We start from the raw sequence: 20,563 nt of genomic DNA on the forward strand, positions 1-20,563 counted from the left end.
TCTCAAATGAGACTCGATTTCGCCGCTAGATCAAAACGACTTCATTGCTCCACCTTGTGTCTCTAGTTCACTAAATTTGTCTGAAACAATTCCAGTGACGATCGAGATAAAATCTCCCTATTCGGGTCGCTCTTTCTCCCCTTGGAAAACAACCAGGGCCGAAGCAATATGAAGGGGGGAGAAAACGAGAAAGGCTGCTACACTTTAAAGCAACATATTATGTTTTGCTTGATTTATTTGTGTTCGTATGTGATTATTTAGCTACCTTAGAATACCTAATATAGTGGGGCTAATTGGGACATTATTTTGGTATAATAACGAAAATATTTTGGTTCATTTTATGACTCTAAGAGAACTTAATCGGATAAGCTAATTGGAACGTTATAATAACGAAAATATTTTAGTTCATTTCACGAAGTATTTTAGTGCATCTTTGAAAGAAAAAGTAAGCTTTTTTTTTTTTCAACGTTTCAAGACTTTCATTTTTTGACAAGTGACTAATTTAACCGAGAAAAGAGTCTGCTTATAAAGTTATTTTTTTCAAAATTTACATTAGCTATTCATCTATCTTATCTGGTCATTCAATATATTTCTAAGTCGTTAAAATCAATTGATACCTAACCATTGAATTATTTCAAATGTTCATAAAAACCTTGCACGATCCCACGTTTTCTTTAGTTTAACTTATAACTAAAGTCTTTTCTACAAATTACTATCTTATTTAATTTAAATAGCAGCCTTATATTCTCCATTTGTAATCTTGATAATATTTAAAAGTTATTTTCCTAAACATTTAAAATGCTATATTTGTATTTTTCTAGTTTTAATTAAATAACCTAAGTTTAACCGGTTAAGCGCATTTTAAGTGGATCTTAAATGATGCCTTACCCCTTCCCTTTAGGATAACTAAGAACACTTACCTAGAATCATTAAGTTAAGTAGACTATTAATTGGAGTTTAGTTTAGCAATATTTAGTTAATAATTAGGTGTCCTAATTCACCGTTAAAATAATTAGGTGGCGACTCCTTAAATTAAATAATTAGGAATCCCCAATATGTTGTATTCCGCTTTGATACGTTTAAAATGGGGTATAACAACCATGTTAAATTCAAGACAGGGACGAAAATTTAGAGAGACAGAATAATGGGAATATTCTTTCTATCTTTCATTCATCATAATGACCTCCTTATATACAAGTAAGGTTTCTCCTTACCCTAGTCGAATAAGATAACCCTATTCTAAAAGAACTAAAATCCTATTTTACCATAATTACAAATTCACCATAAATAACTAGTACTACAATTATACTAGAATAGGGTTCCTACCGACCTAAGGTTTTACCGACACACCGACGTGTCCGCACCAACTGGTTTGGTCACATTCGGTCTCAATAAGTTTCGGAAAAAAAAAAGAAACATTCTTTTTTAAACTGACTAAAAAGAAAAGTAGGACAAATAGATTGAAACATATGGAGCAATAATAAAAACAGAAAATGATCGAAACTGCCCTTGGACTAAGTAAAAAAGAATAATTTTGCTCTCCGTTAAAAATGTTTCGTTCCTACTGTTGTCGTTAACATAGTGTTTGAGTTCGCCCTAACAGGCTAATAACTACAGTTAATGGGCAAAATTAGACCATTTGCAAAGTTTAAGGGCAAATTTGATCCAAACTTAATTATGATTTTTTCATTCTCTTAAGATTTTCTTTTCTTGATTTATACAAACCATATTTTGTAATAGTTGCTTTTTCAAATTGTATGTAGCTTTTTAGTTAAAACAACGAAAAATAGTTTGGTGAAAAGCTTTGAATCTTGATATAAACAAGGAAACTATAAAAATTAGTTTAAACTCTAACCAAATATCTCCTGACTATTGACTTCGTTAACAGCCTAATTCTTAAAAGTTAAGCATTAGGCTATAATGAATTTGTTGCTGAATAGCATATATTATCAGTTTTTGAAGTAGAGAAAGGTGAGGAAACAAGTTAAATTTCAGTTTAGTCAGGAAAGATAGGTTGAGAAAAATTCAATTTTTTTTTTGCCGTTAACGTTAATATTGGGGTTACGAATATCTCTCCTTCAACCAATTGAATCCTAATTGTTCTTTACGGTTAAAAAATACTCTACTCTTTTATGAAATTACATATGTAATTTTAAGCTCCTCCTAAACTTGACGCGTTTTATTAACATCTTTTTTAAACTATACTTGCTCCTAGTTACCCTCTCAACTTGACTTTTAAAGGGTCAAATACACTCCTGTACTAATAGAAAAGGATTAAATATACCCCTCGTTATACTTTGAGTCTAAATATACCTTTTAATGAGTCCGGAGCCTAAAAGGTATAAAAATACACGGTATTTATCAAAAGGGAATGCCCAAAATTTTATATACCAAAAGGGGTATATCGTGGGCTGATCCACGATATATCCCAAACATTTTTTTCATCTGTCAGCAAGTCAACGAAAAATAAAAATTAATTGTATAACGTGGACTGATCCACGTTATACAATTTATATTGTATAACGTGGATCAGTCCACGTTATACAAGTTATATTATTAACGTGGACTGATCCGAATTCTTACTCACTCATTCTGCCCTAAAAAAATTTATTGATTTTTTTAATTTTTAAAGCATGATTAACTCAAGTAAATATTTTAACACATGCAATAATTAAATGTGTTATATATGCGAACAGAAATAAAAAATAAAATATAAGTTAAATAAACGTCACACATTAACTGAGTAGTAAATGTTAAATTACATACTAACTATTAAACGGCACAAGACATGTTATATATTTTTGGAAGAGTACATAAGGAAACAACAATCGTACAAGTTAAGAAAAAACATAAAAACCAACAAGCAACAACAACTACTGATTTCTGTCGGGGCAGCGATTCTTGTTGTGACCTGTTTGCTTGCACGTACTACACTTTCTAGCCATGCGAGCAGGAGCTATATCCATTTCATTCCTCCTTCTAGTTGTACTCCGCGCTCCTGAAGTTCGCTCGTATTCAGTGTTTGCAATTAAACTGAAGGGAGAAGGTGGCCAATATGCCTCATCACCCAACGGTGAAAAATTTTCACTGTACGTTTGCTTGTAAAACCTGCTACTGTAGTACTTGCTAACATAGGTCTTTGGTTGAATTCCGCGAATATCACAAAATTTAATTGCATGTGAACATGGCATATGGTAGTTTCTCCACTTTCCACACGAACACTTTTTCCCTTCGGCAGAGACTTTATGGATATTTCCGCCCTTACCTTCGTGTGCAAATGTCAGAATTTCAATGACCCCTTCAGTTGCATTGTATTTCTGCATGTCAATATGCTTTAGGGACCTCTCCCAATATTCATCAAACTTCTTTTCAACAGCGCGCGGCCAAAGTACTACCCTAAATCCACACAGGCCAAAGTAGTCAAGGATGCGAGGATGAAAAGGATGGCGCCTCACGTGCTTCCAAAATTCGGTATCCACGCGGCGAGGAAACAGGCATCCGGTCGGTCCTCTCAAGGAACCATCCCACACAGCCTCTGATCGATGCTTCTCCTGGAGTGTTAACACATCGTACACTTCTGGCCCCGGATGTACGCATACCCGTGAAAACTCCATACCTTATATAAAAAAAAAAAAATGAAGTCCAGATCAAGCTATTTGGAGTAACTCACGATTAAAAAAATATATATTATTCCAATTTTAGCAGAACAAATATGCACTGGCTAGATAAAGCCAACTTCCATACGCCTTATTTAGAAACCACTGATAGTGGATCACATTAATACCTATAAGGTATAGACAAAATATTGTCCACCCACTTAGACTTAGGTCCCATATAATAAAGCATTATCATGACATTTTAAGTATTTTTTTTTTGGCCTACTGAGGCATCAATTAAGTTTCACTTTTCTGGCTATATAAATATCACATTAAAGGTACAATGAAATATATTGTATAACAATCCATAACAAAATATATTGAATAACGTGGAACAGTCCACGTTTCACAATTATATATTGTAAAACGTGGACTGATCCACGTTATACAATACATTTTGTATAACGTGGATCAGTCCACGTTTTACAAATATCCACAAAAATAACAAAAATAACAGCAACATAACAATTCATAACAAAATATATTGTTTAGTTATTCAGATCTTTTATATAACAATCCACAAAAATAATAGCAACATAACAACAAATTTCTTCAAAAGTGCTACTAAACAAATCGGACCTTTTATATAATAATGCTTCTAACAATCATATTTTAAGTTCAAATTAAAATAACACAAATAACACAAACGTATTAAAATAACACAAATAAAAAATAACAATTAAGATATATAAGACAAACACATCTACATCTATTATAAATATACAATATTATATGAGTTAGAAAAAATACCTTAATTTAAATAGTAATAAAAGATAAAGATGAAGAAGTTGCTCCAAAAATTAGATTGTAATGTAGGGTTTAAAAAGAAAATAAATGGAGGAGAAGGAAAAGGAGAAGGAGATGGAGAGGTAGAGGTTCTGTAAGTATTTGCAATGGAGGAAGCGGCGGAAGAGAATGGAAGAGAATGAAAAATTTTAGGGCAGAATGAGTGAGTAAGAATTCGGATCAGTCCACGTTAACAATATAACTTGTATAACGTGGACTGATCCACGTTATACAATATAAATTGTATAACGTGGATCAGTCCACGTTATACAAGTTATAATTATATAACGTGGACTGATCCACGTTATACAATTTATATTGTATAACGTGGATCAGTCCACGTTATACACTTTTTTTTTTTTTTCGTTGACTTGCTGACAGATGAATTTGTTTTTGGGGTATATCGTGGATCAGCCCACGATATACCCCTTTTGGTATATTAATTTTTGGACATTTCCTTTTGGTAAATACCGTGTATTTTTATACCCTTTAGGCTCCGGGCTCCCTTTTCCGTTATACTTTGGGTCCAAATATACCTCTCTGTTATACTTTGGGTTTAAATATACTCCACCTCCGTTAAAATTATCCAAGGTGGACATAAAATCTAACGTGACGCTGACAATTCGGTGAGGTGGACATCACATGGCATGTCACCTCACCACCCCAACCCATTTACCCTTCTCTTCCCCCTTCTTCTTCCATCACTACCATCTCCTCCTCCCTCACAACCTCTGCCACCATTACCACCACCACACCACCATTTCCACCTTTTCATAGCTAAACAATCTTTAAATCAAAACAGAACACCAGCTTTCTAGATTCAAGAGGGAATTCCTTCATCAAAACAAAAAAAACATATCAAACTGGTTGCTAATGAGAAAAAAAAATAAAAAGAATAATCTGATATCATCCACAAAAAATAAATCATTAAACTTATTTATTTTTCAAGTTGAACTCTAGCTATCAATTTACGTGGAGTTACAGCAACAAACGTCGTAGTAGCAGTAACATAAGCTAGCAAAATTGTACGAGAAGCTGTGAAAAGGTGAGGTAGTGGTGCGGTGGTGTTTATGGTGGAAAAGGTTGTGAAGGGTGAGGAAATGGTAGTGATGGAAGAAGAAGGGGAAGAGAGGGGTAAATGGGTTGGGAGTGGTGAGGTGACATGTCATGTGATGCCCACTTCACCTAGTTGTTAGCGTCACGTCAGATCTTATGTCCACCTTGGACAATTTTAACGGAGGAGGGGTATATTTAAATTCAAAGTATAACAGAGGGGTATATTTAGACTCAAAGTATAACGGAAAGGGTATATTTGGACTCAAAGTATAACGAGGGGTATATTTAACCCTTTTCTAAAAGTACAGAGGTATATTTGACCCTTTTCCCAAAACTTCCTTTAAACTATACATGGTCCTAATTATTCTTTTATACTTGGTTTTTCTATAATCCTAACACCCTCAAACAATATCAGGTCATAATCACCCTTTCTGTACTTGGCTTTTCTATAATCGAAGTGATTTCAAATGACCTTTGGCATGTGAGAGTGTAAAATAGCTATAAGATCATATTAATTTGATGTGTAAAAAAATAATCAAACATACCATTTTCTTTTATATTTAGTCATTCCAACGGATATTTCTTTATTTTCTTTATTCCTCCATTAAAATACAACTACCAATTTTTCCATTTTTCCTTTGAGGGGGTAACGATTATAGAACCAAGTACACGGGAGTGATTAAGACCAGTTATTGTATGAGGGGGTAACGATTATAGAAACGGAAAAGGGTCAAATATACCCCTGTACTATTAGAAAAGGGTTAAATATAGCCCTCGTTATACTTTGAGTCCAAATATATCCTTTCCGTTATACTTTGGGTCTAAATATACCCCTCTATTATACTTTGAATTTAAATATACTCCTCCTCCGTTAAAATTATCCAAAGTGGACATAAGATCTGACGTGACGCTGACAACTCGGTGAGGTGGACATCACATGACATGCCACCTCACCACTAGGGGTGCTTATCGGGCGGTTCGGTTGGATATTAGCACTTAACGGTTCGGCTTATCGGTTATCGGTTTTTAAATATACCAATCCATTAACCAACCTATAAGATAGCGGTTGGTTCGGTTTGGATTTAACGGTTATCGGTTGGCTTATTCGTTAATCAACAAAGTCAATTAAAAACAAAAAAGGCAAGCGGTGATTTAAACCTAGCTTAATGGAAGAAATTTCAACAGATTAAGGATGGGAAAGAACAACTGCAAGGGGAAAAAATGAGCCAGAAAGGATTGTCATTGTGAGACAACTAACAACAAAGTTTATAATTTACCTTAAAAAAGGAAATTCACATAAGAAAGAAACCATCTCAGGATGTGATTCAAATATTATGGAAATTAATGGGACATAGAAATATGTAATCAAGTGCAAGTCTTTCAAACTCAGCAGAGAGAACCGCAAACCTTTTTATTGCACCATGAGTCCCTCACCTAGAGCTAGAGATTTTAAAAGTGTTGATCATTCTTAACGGGTTAACGATTTACCCAATAAGGAAATCGAGTAATCCGTACCCCGCACCGTTAAGCCGTTAATTATAAAATTTCAATCCGTTCTCCAACTATTAACCCGATAACCTCATACCAATAAGCCGATAAACCTATTTTGCGGTTGGATTTTCGGTTACGGTTCGGTTTTGAACAGCTCTACTCACCACCCCAACCCATTTACCCCTCTCTTCCCCTTCTTCCTCCATCACTACCATTTCCTCCCCCTTCACAACTTTTTCCACCACCAACACCACCACACCACCATCTCCACCTTTTCGCAGCTACTCGTACAATTTTGCTAGCTTCTGTTGTCAACAGAGTGGACTGATTGACATTTCAAATTCAAAAAAAGAAAAAGAAAAAAAAAGAAACAACATTTATGTTACTGCTACTATGACTTTTGTTGTTGTAACTCCACGTAAATTGATAGCGAGAGTTCAACTTGAAAAATAAATAAGTTTAATGATTTATTTTGTGTGGATGATATCAGATTATTCTTTCTATGATTTTTTTCTCATTAGCAACCGGTTTGATATATATATATATATATATATATATATATATATTTTTTTTTATGAAGGAATTCCCTCTTGAATCTAGAAAGCTGGTGTTCTGTTTTGGTTTAGAGATGACAACTGTTTAACTGTGAAAAGGTGAAAATGGTGGTGCTAATGGTGGCAAAGGTTGTGAAGGGGAGGAGCAGGGGCGGATCTATTTGGGGGCAGGGTGTTCACGCGAACACCTTCGGCAAAAAATTATAATGTATATATAGAGTAAATTTTCTGTGTTTATGTACATATATTAACTTTTGAACACCCTCGGTAAAAAATTACAGTGTATATTTAGCTTCTTCTTTTTTCCGAACACCCTGAATGAAAATCTTGAATTCGCCACTGGGGAGGAGATGGTAGTGATGGAAGAAGAAGGAGGAAGAGATGGGTAAATGAGTTGGGGTGGTGAGGTGACATGTCATGTGATCTCCACCTCATGGAATTGTCAGCGTCGCGTCAGATCTTATGTTCACCTTGGACAATTTTAATGAAGGAGGGGTTATATTTAAACCCAAAGTATAACAGAGGGGTATATTTGAACCCAAAGTCTAATGAAAAGGTTATATTTAGACTCAAAATATAATGAGAGGTATATTTAATCATTTTCTAATAATATTGGGGTATATTTGGCCCTTTTAAATTTTAGGTATTATGGTTTAGTTAAATGTAATATTGACGACCACGAAAAGTGTTCACCCACCATTATCTGCTAGACCAGTCTTGTCTCGACTCGACTCGACTCAACGGCCAGGCTTTACTCCGGACATTTATAAATCGTTATTATATATGTTGGCTCTTAAATAACTTCAACCTCACAACTTCAAATGAGGAGTCAATTTTTAACAAGAAAACAAAATGAAAGCTACCCACTACCTACTAAGACAACAGTTTATATATTTGTTGATTGATGAACATTCTTAGCCTAGCAAATGGAACCAACAAATTATTATAAGGGCAATGAAATAGTCAGTTGGTTTGAAGAAACCGTCGAAAACGTGGCCGCTATACAGCGGCAGACGCTTCGACGGATTGTTGAACTCAACCATGGTGTTGAGTATCTCAAGAAATGGCTTGGAGATATTAGGCTTCAAGATATTGTGGATGAAAATGCATTGGAATCACTTTATGCTACTATGGTCCCTCTTGCTTCTCATGCAGATTTTGAGCCTTATATTCATAGAATGGCTGATGGTGAAATAGCTCCTCTCCTCACTCAAGAGCCTATCACTACTCTGTCTTTAAGGTGAACTTCTTGTTTCTTGAGCCACATTTTTTTTCCCTCTAATTTTGAGTCTGCAGAGTTCTTTTGCACTGTCAGTGTGTACAGAGGCGGATGTACCGTGTGTTTGATGGTTTAGGCTAAACCTATAATTTTTCAACACGCATTGGCGGAGCCACACAGACTAAAGCGTGGTCAGCTGAACATCGTTCGTCGAAAAATTATATTGTGTATACAGAATATTATACTGTGTGTATACGTCGAAAAACTACTTTTCACACATATATATTAGATCTTTAATACTCTTAGCGAAATTCTTGACTTCACCACTCTTGACAAAAATTACTAAACTATAAACAGATATTAAATTTTGAACCTGTAATTTCAAAAGTACAATGGGTATAGTGATAAAACCTTAATAGTTGGACTACCGAGACAGAATTCTGAACCCGCCTCTAGTATAGAAGTTATACTCTTTCTATGTTTACTCTTTTTTTTTTCTTTTTTTTAATTTATATTTTAAATGGTAGTTAAGAAGCACCCTTTTTGACAATGAAATAGTTTATAGTATGGAAAAAATGATCTCATGTATGTAATGAAATGACAATATATTTGCTAGAGATGTTTCTTTCATGATAGATTCATACAAGGGAGACCAACTAGCTAGTTTTAGATTTCTCTTAATGATGCTTGTTTCTTCTTTAATTATATTACAATAGTTAAAGACACGTTTTAAATGGAGCGACATGGATAGTGCTGATTCATATAGCCGGTTCAGCTTGTTCGGAATTGATGCCTAATTATAGTTGTTGATATTTCTCTTTTTGCTGCATTTAGTTCTGGAACCACAGAGGGAAAACAGAAATTTGTGCCATTTACTCATCACAGCTCCCAAACAACTCTTCAAATTTTCAAGTTGGCAGCAGCTTATAGATCAAGGTATTGCCGAATTCTTGAAACTATTCCAAAGTTCCTCTATTTTAGTAGATTTTCATACAAATTTCCTCTGTTTTGATAATACAGGATTTATTCAATAAGAGAAGGAGGAAAAGTTCTAGAATTCATATACAGCAGCAAACAATACAAAACAAGAGGAGGACTAATAGCAGGAACGGCCACAACTCACTATTATAATAGTGAAGAATTCAAGATTAAACAGCAACACACAAAGTCTTTTACTTGTAGCCCTGAGGAAGTCATTTCAAGTGGAGATTATAAACAATCAACATATTGTCACCTCCTTCTTGGCTTGTATTTTTGTGAGGAAGTTGAATTTGTGACCTCAACTTTTGCATATAGCATAGTTCAAGCATTCAGATCATTTGAAGAGTTGTGGAAGGAATTGTGCCATGACATTAGAGAAGGCAGCCTTAGCTCAAGAATCAACATAACAAAAGTCCGAAAAGCCGTTTTAGGTATGTTACCGTCTCATCTAAAAGTTTTTACTATTCGAAAGAGTACATTTTAATTACTTTCATTCTGTCTTCGGTGCTTAACTCCGTGTAAGCCTGACTCTTTTTATTTTGGGCCTACCACGTGGAAGTGCTTTTAAATGATGAGCAGCGGTGAGGCTTGAAGATAGGATTCTCTGGCTCTGCTTGCTCGATATTAATGTCGAAGTGTTATATATCATCTCATCTAAAAGCATAATATTGTGAGACATAGCACATTTTTAATAACTTCATTATGTCTTTAAAACACACCCTTTCACGTGCCTGACTCTTTTTTCTTCGGCCTAACACATGATTTTTTTTCAATAATGAGTGACAATGAGATTTGAATAAAAGATCTTTTGTCTAACATCTCGTCTAAAAGTTTAAACTTTTCGCGAGGGTACATATTTAATTACGGTACTTTATTGTCTTCAACATGCCCTCTTCATGTGCTAGATTCCTCTTTCTTTGGCCGAACACGTGTATATTTTTCTTTTAAAATAATGAATGATGGTGAGACTTGAATATAAGACCCTCTGTCTGCTTTGATATAAGTAGTGAAGTATATTACTTTCTCCGGATCAAAAAAAGAGTCCATTTAGTCATTTGCATACCCCTTAAGAAAATACTAACTCCTAGACAAAAATAGATAATTTGACTAAACTACTCTTAATTAAATAGGCATTGAGATTTGATCATATAACACTTAATAGGGGCAAATATGAAAAAACAAGGTTAATTCTTTCTTGATTTGCTACGTGGACTCTTTTTTTTATCCAAGAAAAAAAGGCTAAGTGGACTCTTTTTTTGATCCGGAGGGAGTACCATCTTATCTAAAAGTTAAAACTTTTAGGCTTAATGCATATGCAGCACCCTGAACTTGTCCTTTTTTCCCATTTTGGCACCTCAACTAAGTGTTTCCTATTGAACCCCTGAACTCGTCCCCAAGTATGTCTATCAAACACAATCTGACTTACATTGTATACTATCTTCAATATAGCAACATGCTAATACATATTCTAATTTAATTATGCCATTTTTTAGCTAAGACTAGCAGCAACTGAGAGGGAAAAAAAGAGTAAGCTCTTAATTAAGCTGACAGTGAAAGAGCAGAACCAGCAGAAATCGACACATCCGTGACCTAAAGAATAGCTTACCACACGTTTAAAATATTCTTTACCTTCATTACCACAATTTATTTTTTGCTTCTAATAAAAATCAGATTTAGACGGTTTAATAAACACACTTGAAGACGAGTTCAGGGATTCAATAGGAGCAACACTTAGTTGAGATGCCAAAATGAAAAAAATATAAAAAAAAAAAGTTTAAGGCGCTGCATATGCATTAAGCCAAACTTTTATGGAGAGCACTTTTTAAATTATATCATTGTGTCTTTAACACACCTCCGCCGCACATGTCCACGGTTTTTTTCTTTGGCTTAGCACTGAAAATTCTACGCTTTTAATTACTTCATTATGTTTTCAACAGGTATCACTTTGCCAAATCCAGAGTTGGCATCAAGAATTGAATCAATCTGTGAGAAAGTAGAAAAGGCAGATTGGTTTAGCATAATCCCAAGATTATGGCCAAATGCTAAGTATGTTTACTCAATAATGACTGGCTCAATGCAACCATACTTAAATAAATTGAGGCATTATGCTGGGGAGTTGCCTTTAGTGAGTGCTGATTATGGGTCCACAGAGAGTTGGATTGGAGTGAATGTGGAACCTTCATCTCCGCCAGAGAAAGTTACTTTTGCAGTGATACCCACTTTCTCTTACTTTGAATTCATACCACTCCATAGAAGTAAGTCACAAAGTTATAATAATAACCGCAAAGATGCCAATCTTCTAGCCACTGATGATTTCATAGAAGATGACCCTGTTCCCTTATCTCAAGTCAAGATTGGACAAGAGTATGAGATTGTCATCACCACTTTCACAGGTAACAAAATATCAATTTATACTTTTTTAATTTTGTTTAATCACTTGGTGTCTAATATCTATTTTGACTAATCCAAATTCACGTCACGTATAATAAAGCCGGGGAAAGTACTCCCTAATAGAATTTTTTTCATGTCAAAAACTCGAACTGAAAACCTCTAATTAAAGGTGAAGGATCCTATCGATCCCATCACAATCTCCATATATGTTTATGTATATATTTCCTTTTTACATGTCATTGTCATGTAATTATATCTCTACTTACCAGCCTTATGTTAAGGGCCCACATAAGTATTTACTGTTCATAGATATTTTTAGTTGACCTATCAAAAGTGAGATCTATCATCCTGTTAAATATAAACTTGGTGTGTCTGAGATTTCAAGAGCAGGGAAATTTTGTCCTTTTCATATTGCAAATCGATGAGATAAAAACTCGGGGACCATGGCATCCATAATAAGTTTATGCTCTACCAAATTAAATGGCTTTAGACTTTAAGTAGGCGTTTGGCCATAGGAATTTTGGACTTGGAGTTGTGTTTGGTCATAATTTTTGCAAATAATTTTTTGTTGTTGAAATGTACTCTTTAAACAAGGTTTTGGTTGTGAAAAACAACTTTTGGTTGTTTTTCAAATTCCAAATACAACTTGAAGTTGTATTTGAAATTTTCATGGCCAAAACACTAATTTTTTTTTCCAAAAACAAATTGAATAATTCTTATGGCATTTGGACTAAATTAGTTTTTTTCTCCTTTTAAAAAAAAAATATTTTGTCTACTTGCAATGTCTTTCTTCGAGTTACTTCTCTAAACTGTCAGTAAAAGAACTTTTACATACAAGGGCATGACAAAAAGATAATCGATAATTAACTGACCAGAAAAATAAGACAAGAAATTTGCTACAACAGGTTAAAATATATTAATTGTGTACAACTTATATCATTTATTAGTTTATATAAGTTAAATTCTTTCATTTTTGACTGATTGAACCGTTGTTTGCAGGTCTTTATCGGTATAGATTAGGGGATGTAGTAGAAGTGGCCGGTTTTCACAAGAAGACCCCCAAACTCAACTTTATATGCAGGAGAAAGCTAATACTGACAGTTAATATCGATAAGAACACCGAGCAAGACCTTCAGTTAGTGGTGGAGAAAGGTTCACAAATACTAAGCAAGTCAAGGGCTGAGCTAGTGGATTTCACAAGCCATGCAAATGTAGCAAAAAGACCAGGCCACTATGTGATCTATTGGGAAATCAAAGGAGATGTTGAAGAAAAAGTCCTTGGAGAGTGTTGCAGGGAAATGGATGCTTCTTTTGTGGATCATGGATATGTTGTGTCAAGAAAGACCAATTCAATTGGACCATTGGAACTTTGCATTGTGGAGAGAGGTACTTTTAAGAAGATTTTGGAGCATTTTATTGGAAATGGAGCAGCAATGAGCCAGTTTAAGACTCCTAGATGCACTAGCAACCAAGTTCTATTAAGAATCCTTAATGTATGTACCATTAAGAGGTTTCATAGCACAGCCTATGAGTGATAGAAAGTTTTAATATAATTGAACATGAAATCTATAGCTCCTAGTTTTCAACATGACAAGTAATTAACACGTGGAGTGTACAAGTGAATCAAAGTAATATTCATAAAGGCATCAATAATATTTTTACTTTTGAATATTATCATTACTCCGTTTGCCTATTTATGTGACTCTCTTTCCTTTTTAATTAGTCCAGAAAAGAATGATATATCTTTTAGTTAATAACAATTTAACTTTAAACCTCCCATTTTACTCTTAATGAGGTGATTTCCGACCAACAAAATTTTGTATGGCTTGCTTTCGACTACAAAATTCAGAAATCTTTTTTTTTTCTTAAACTCTGTGTCTAGTCATTTTACCTTTACATAAACTGAGACGAAGGGAGTAGAAAAAAAAGGCTTTCAACACATATCAAAAGTATCTCTTGACCTTGTGATTTAAATATACTATGATATTCTTATAACTATAAAAGAATGTCATTAGGAGTAGAACACACAATTTAAAATTAAAACAATCAAATTATAAAAATGCGTCATTTCCCTAAATAGACTAAAAAGAAGATGTCATATAAAATGAAACAAAGGGAGTACATCTTGTTGTGTCTTTTTAATTTGTACCAGAATTATTAAAGCAAAATCAGTATTGCTAGACTGAATTAAACATTAACGTTAAATTAATTCTGAGCGCACATATTACATTGTTTGTCCTTAAGAAATTTAATCCCCTCATTATTGCTCAAAGTTTTATTAATTTCTTCCGGGACATAAAAGAATGCAATTTTGCAATAGCGGCACTTCAAATTATAGAACTTCACTGAACTCAAAGAACAGAGCAAATCACACTTGACACTTACTTTTGTTCGAAAATAATGCTGAAGAAGAGGGCAAGAGTATTTTTTTCGAAAAACAATTGCCTTTACGAAAAAAGGCACGAGAAAATAAATGAAAATTATATTGTTACCTTTATTTAAAAAACGGCACAAAAATTAATCGAAAGAGGAAAAGAAATAACGGTAAAAAAACAAAGCCGAAGCAAGTCGAAGCTGAAGCCAAAGCCGAGCCACGACGGCAAGAGAGCTTGCCACCTTCCTAACTCTTTAAGATAGAGTAGAAGTGTTTTTCTATTTATATCCAGTAAATTTATTTCGTTCTTCTTATGTTGGACAAAATCATTCATTTCCCATTCATTAGCTAACTCAAAGGTCACGGGATCAAACAACATTTCACGGGATCAAACAACAATCACACTAAAAATCAACGTGTGCTTCTAGATACTTGCACTTGTACGTCTTTAACTCTAAAGAAGTAGGAGTATGTATACAAGAGCTCATAAATTGAAGATGTTATATTTTGCGGTGAGAGATGCAAAGAGAAAGGTGGAAAATATGGATAAAAATCTGTATTTTGTAAATTTCATTAATAATAGGACTTTATATGGCCACATATATAAAGTAACATAGCTAAAGTATTTGACTCTTAATAAAATTAAGAAACTGAATATTCTATTAAATCAATTATTAAACTCCTCCAACAACTAAACAACTAAACAACTAATTAGTTATTCTAGAAAATTATAACAGTAACAAATGCAACATCAAACTCTCCTCATTGCTTTTGTTGCAATCTACTAAAATGTTGCTCCTCCTCAATTTTTACTTTGGTGATTTGTACTTGTTCATTCTTTTGAAACTACTCTTTTGTAATATGATTTCTTTTTCTTCTTCTTTCGTCGTGAACTCATTTTTCTTGCCTTTTTTCTATCACATGCTTAAAGTATTTTCTAGTAATAATTTTTATGTTTCGTTGATCGGAAGCAATTGTGTAACTTTTCTTTTCAAACGGAAGAGAATTAGGCATGCACATTGTAAAATCACTTTCTAACTTCAGTTTCATTGACCAACAAGGATAATTTTCATCAATGAAAATTTGGGGCACATTCAAAAAGATATGAGTGCTTGCCATGGGTTAAAAATACGTATGAGTTAAAATATATAGATTTTGGTTAAAAATAGGTTAACATTAGTATTGCTTGGAAATAACCCCGTGGTAAAAATAGGCGTGAATTAAAAATTGATATTGGTTGAAATTTCGTTTTACGGTCCAAGCGTTAAACATAGATAAGGGTTAAAATGGTGCTCGTGTTAAAAATACGGAAAAGGGTCATATATGCCCTTCTACTTTGTTTTATTGTTGAACGTAATCCCTCGTTATATTTTTCGTCATACATACCCCTACCGGCTGGTAAAGTTCTACATTTGCCCTTAGTTTGACGGAGGGGACACGTGGAGGCCTTGGGGTGGCTTGACCCATCTAAAAAAAAAAGAAATTGGTTCAACGGGTTTAACCCATAACCCGACTAATTAACCCACCCCAATTAAAACCCAAAAACAAATAAAATGTATCCTTTCTCCATCTCCGTAGCTCCACCTTCATAGCTCCATAGCTTTTTCATCTCCAAAAACGCGACGGGAAAGCCTCAAAAAGGTAATTTTGTTCACTAAATTTAATTTCTTTAACTGAGTTGAGCCCTCTTTAATTTGGTTGATTCTAAGTTTTAGGGTTTATATAACTTGGTGAATTTTACTCTCTTCAAGTTTTAGTGTTTACGAAATGTCTGGGAATAGTGTTTCGTCTGCGAGGACTTGCCATTGCGGGCTAGTTCCTTGACAATTCACTTCAAAAACTCCTTCAAATTCCGTAAGGAAATGTCATAAGTGTGCTAATCGTGATGTAAGTTATTTTTTTTTTCGGTGGATAGATGTTGAAATGTATGTTTATGTTATTTATAATCATTAATTAATTTCATTTATTGTTATTAGAAATCATGTGGTTATTGGAAACGGGACAATGAAGATTTCCTTGATGGTGTGGTGATTGCAATTAACCAACTTAGAATTTGAAGCGGCAAAAAGGGTCAATCAATGCTTTGAATATGACGTTGGATCAAGTGAAGATCGAAAAGGATGGTTTGAAGGAAAAAGTGGAAGCTTTGGAGGCCATGAAAAACTTTGAAGTTAATAAAGCTATGAAGTGGGAAGAGAAAGTGTTGAAGATGAAGATGTGCATTATAATGTTCTGTGCGTTAATTGTTGGATTTGCATTTGTGACGAAGACAAAATGAAGCTCATTAATGTGTAATGTTTAGTGTTCATGTTGAAGTTAGGTTTTGAATGTGTAACGTTTAGTGTTCATGTTGAAGTTAAGTTTTGAATGAAACTCATTAATCTTTAATGTCAAGTTACTCGTGCATATTAACTTGGAGTCTATTGTTGTGAAATTGGTTTAACTAGATGAGTTTCTGTAGTTGTATATTGGTGAATGAACACTTAGTTGTAGACAATTTTTGGCAACCAAATATTGTCCCAAAATAGACATCAAACTGCCTAGAAATACAGTCCCAAACTGGACAGTTTTTTACCAAAAATTTGCATCCCAAACTGGACATTCTTTGCCTAGGCATTTGCCTCTTTAGCTCGACAGTTTTGCGGGGTACAATAATAGAACACATTCAATAGAAATACTGCACAATAATAGAACAAAAACAAAGGCAATTGAACTACTAAAACATCTTCACTAGAATAAGAAAATCTAACCAAAATGGCACCAAGTTTAACATACACACTTGACAAGTTAAGTCTGTCAATAGTTAGACATATACACAAACTTAGAGATTTGGATGCTATGCTGTAACTGCAAAAACTTACACAACCTAAGTCACAACATGCCATCCAAATCATAGCCAAAACAACATCAAACCACACATATTGTACTGTCATTAAGTAGTAATTACATCCCAAAATAACACCAAATTAAATGTCACTTCCTTTCCCCTTTCTTGGCCTTAATTTCTGAAGCCTTTGCTGCCTGCTTTTCTTCTCCAACTGATTCCCAGTCACTGCATCATTTTCCTTCCATGTGAGCTTTGTTGGTGAGTAAGGAAGATCTGTGGGTTCACTAACACCTATGGCATCCCCTATGAAGCAGTTTTTTCTTGTCCCAGAAGACAGTTGAACATTCCGCCTTGGCTGAAACCTAGTTTCTGCCTCTGAAATGATACAAGTCCTTAAAGCTGGGTCAGGATAATCTTCAAAGAATGGAAACTCAAAGTCTGGAAAAGCATTCATTATTGGAGTAGGCATGAATACAAAGTCTTGACTAGGCTAACACTACTTAAAAAATGGGAAAAACCGACGGACTACGTCGGTTTTTTCAATGAAATCGACGGGAAACCGACCCTTTACGGTTCGTCGGTTTACATAGCCTCGCTTTTTGAGAACCGACGGACCACGTCGGTTTTTTCCGACGGACTGCGTCGGTTACGTGGTCCGTCGGGTTTTATACAATAATTTTAAAAAATTAAAAAATTAAAAAAATTGATGGACTGAGTCGGTTTTTTTAATATCTGATTTATTATGTTATATAAAAACAATATATATTTTATGGAGAAACCGACGCATGACGTCGGTTTTTTTTTTTTTTAAATACAAAACCGACACAGTGCATCGGTTTTTTCATAAAATTTCAGAATTATTTTCCAGAAAACCGACGGACTGAGTCGGTTTTCTGGAAAATTTCCAAAATTAATTTCCAGAAAACCGACGGACTGCGTCGGTTTTTCGTCGGTTTTCTGGAAAATTTCCTGCATTCAATTCCTGCATTTTTTGCAGCCACACCTGCACAGAAACCAGTACCAAAAGCAGCTCAAAACTAGCATTAAAATGCTCCAAATCAATTCTAAAAGAGCTACAACACATAAAATCACCCTAAGTAATAATAAAACACATCAAACACTATCTAAACACATCAAATACGATCTAAATAGACCTTCAAAGTTCAGAAATATTTAAATGTCCAACCAAAAGTACCATTAACTAGTTTTAACACAATCTCTTTACTTCATAGTAACTCTTAGGTATGTTGAATTCCAGACTAACTAGTTCCCCTACAAGCTTAATCATTGAGTCCATAACAGCTTCAGCAACAGTCCAATCTGATTTGATGTTAATCATTCTAACTGCAACATACAACTTAGAATGCTGACTCCCTACCTAAAGTGGACGACTAGCCTGTTCTAATTCTTGATAGAAGCGCATTGCTTCTTCATTAGGAGGTTCCTCAAAATTTTGCTCAGGTTCAAACCCAGACTGTACGCCAAAAGCATCATTAACCATATCATTAACTCTATCATATTTGACATTACTATATTCCTGACACACTACTTTCACCGACAACGATATTGTAAAATATAACATTGACCCCATCAGTCTCTCCATGATCAGTCCAAACATAATATTTCTGCTTAAACCCACGACTATATAAATGAACCCTAACCGCTTCTAATTTCAAATACTTCATACACCGGCAATGAGAACAAGGACACCTAATTATCCCTTCATTTTGAAAAGGGTGAAGTGTCATTAAATGTGTGATAAACCCATCAACACCTTCAACAAATTCATCATGTACACTCACACGATTACTATTATTCATATTATACATACACATACGATCCATCTACAAAAATATACCCACAAATTATTGAGGTTATAGAAATATATTATAACTTAAGAATTCTAACTTAAAATTTAAGTTAAGAAAACACAATCCCAACCACTTCTAACTTTGAATTCTCAATAACAATTCTAACTTTAATAATTTATCAATTCTAACTTTAATATAATTTTGAAAAGCACAATCCCAACCAATTCTAACTTTGAATTCTCAATAACAATTCTAACTTTAATAACTTATGGATTCTAACTTTAATTATAAAAATTGAAAAGTAAATCTAGTCAAATAAAGTCTACATTTTAGTTTTGAGGTTATAGAAATATTATAACTTAATAATTCTAACATAACTTAATAATTCTAACTTTGAAAAGCACAATTCCAACCAATTCTAAAATTGAAAAGTAAATCTAGAGAAATAAAATCTACATTTTAGTATTGAGGTAATAGAAATACTATAACTTAACAATTCTAACTTTGAAAAGCACAATCTCAACCAATTCTAATTTGGAATGATCAATAACAATTCTAATAACTTATGGAATTCTAACAAAAAGCACAATCTAACAAAAAAAAAAAACTAGTCAAATAATTAAAGTATACATTTTTGCACATATACAACATCAATAATATTACAAAGAATGATAACTAAGCTAACACAAATACATTGACAAAGAACATGAAATATAGCACAATCTCAAGCCAAAAAAAAAAAATGACAACTAAACTAGTCAAATAAAGTTTACATTTTTTTCACAAATTCAACATTAATAGCATTGCAAATGATGTTTAACAAAGCTAAATAGATTAGCATTAGGCCTAAAATCTACAAATAAAACTAAAATTGAAAGAATTTTAAAAGCCCTACTTTAAGAGAAACTAACCTCAATTAATTAACTTCAAAACGGATCTGGGGTTAGTGGGGACGGGCTGCGCAGGCGGCGGGGCTGGGCGGAGGGGAGGGGGGCGGCGGGTAGCTAGGGTTTGAGGGGAATGGGAGTTTAATTGGGAAGAGGAGAAGAAATGGGTATGAAAACCCGTCTGGAATGTTTTTAAAGAAAAACCGACGGACAAAACCGACCATGTCCGTCGGTTTTTCCCGCACGTTTGACCAGATTTGACCCAAAAATAATTTAAAAAAAAAAAGGAAACCGACCCTGTCCGTCGATTTCCTAAAAAAAATGTTTATTATTTTTTTAAAAAACAAATTGAATTGCATATTATTTAAAATATTTTTAAAAATAAAACCGACGTCGTCCGTCGGTTTTATATTAATTTTTTTTTTAATAAAACCGACGTGGGACGTCGGTTGTTTTTTGGCGGATATATATTTTCAAAATTCTGCCAAAAAAACCGACATCGTCCGTCGGTTTTCTAATTAAAATAATTA

The 20,563-nt window shown here is 33.9% G+C and overlaps 1 protein-coding gene across 1 annotated transcript; it reads left to right on the plus strand.

Annotated features, from left to right (window-relative positions):
* Window positions 1–8,331: 8,331 nt before the first annotated feature.
* LOC132630655 (indole-3-acetic acid-amido synthetase GH3.10-like) lies at window positions 8,332–13,814 on the plus strand. Its single transcript, XM_060346214.1, has 5 exons — window positions 8,332–8,783; window positions 9,597–9,698; window positions 9,783–10,174; window positions 11,681–12,136; window positions 13,134–13,814. Exons 1-5 carry the CDS (start codon window positions 8,470–8,472, stop codon window positions 13,667–13,669), a joined length of 1,800 nt encoding a protein of 599 aa, XP_060202197.1. The 5' UTR covers window positions 8,332–8,469; the 3' UTR covers window positions 13,670–13,814.
* Window positions 13,815–20,563: the final 6,749 nt, after the last annotated feature.

This window comes from Lycium barbarum, chromosome 1 (genome assembly GCF_019175385.1).
Source record: "Lycium barbarum isolate Lr01 chromosome 1, ASM1917538v2, whole genome shotgun sequence".
Taxonomy (NCBI): Eukaryota; Viridiplantae; Streptophyta; class Magnoliopsida; order Solanales; family Solanaceae; genus Lycium; species Lycium barbarum.

What these genes read in the sequence shown, in the direction of transcription:
- LOC132630655 (XM_060346214.1), top strand. Translation starts at nt 8,470, where the DNA reads ATGGAACCAACAAATTATTATAAGGGCAATGAAATAGTCAGTTGGTTT. An exon ending in GCAGCAGCTTATAGATCAAG is followed by an intron (nt 9,699 to 9,782) that starts GTATTGCCGAAT and finishes TTGATAATACAG; the next exon opens with GATTTATTCAATAAGAGAAG. An exon ending in TGTCATCACCACTTTCACAG is followed by an intron (nt 12,137 to 13,133) that starts GTAACAAAATAT and finishes CGTTGTTTGCAG; the next exon opens with GTCTTTATCGGTATAGATTA.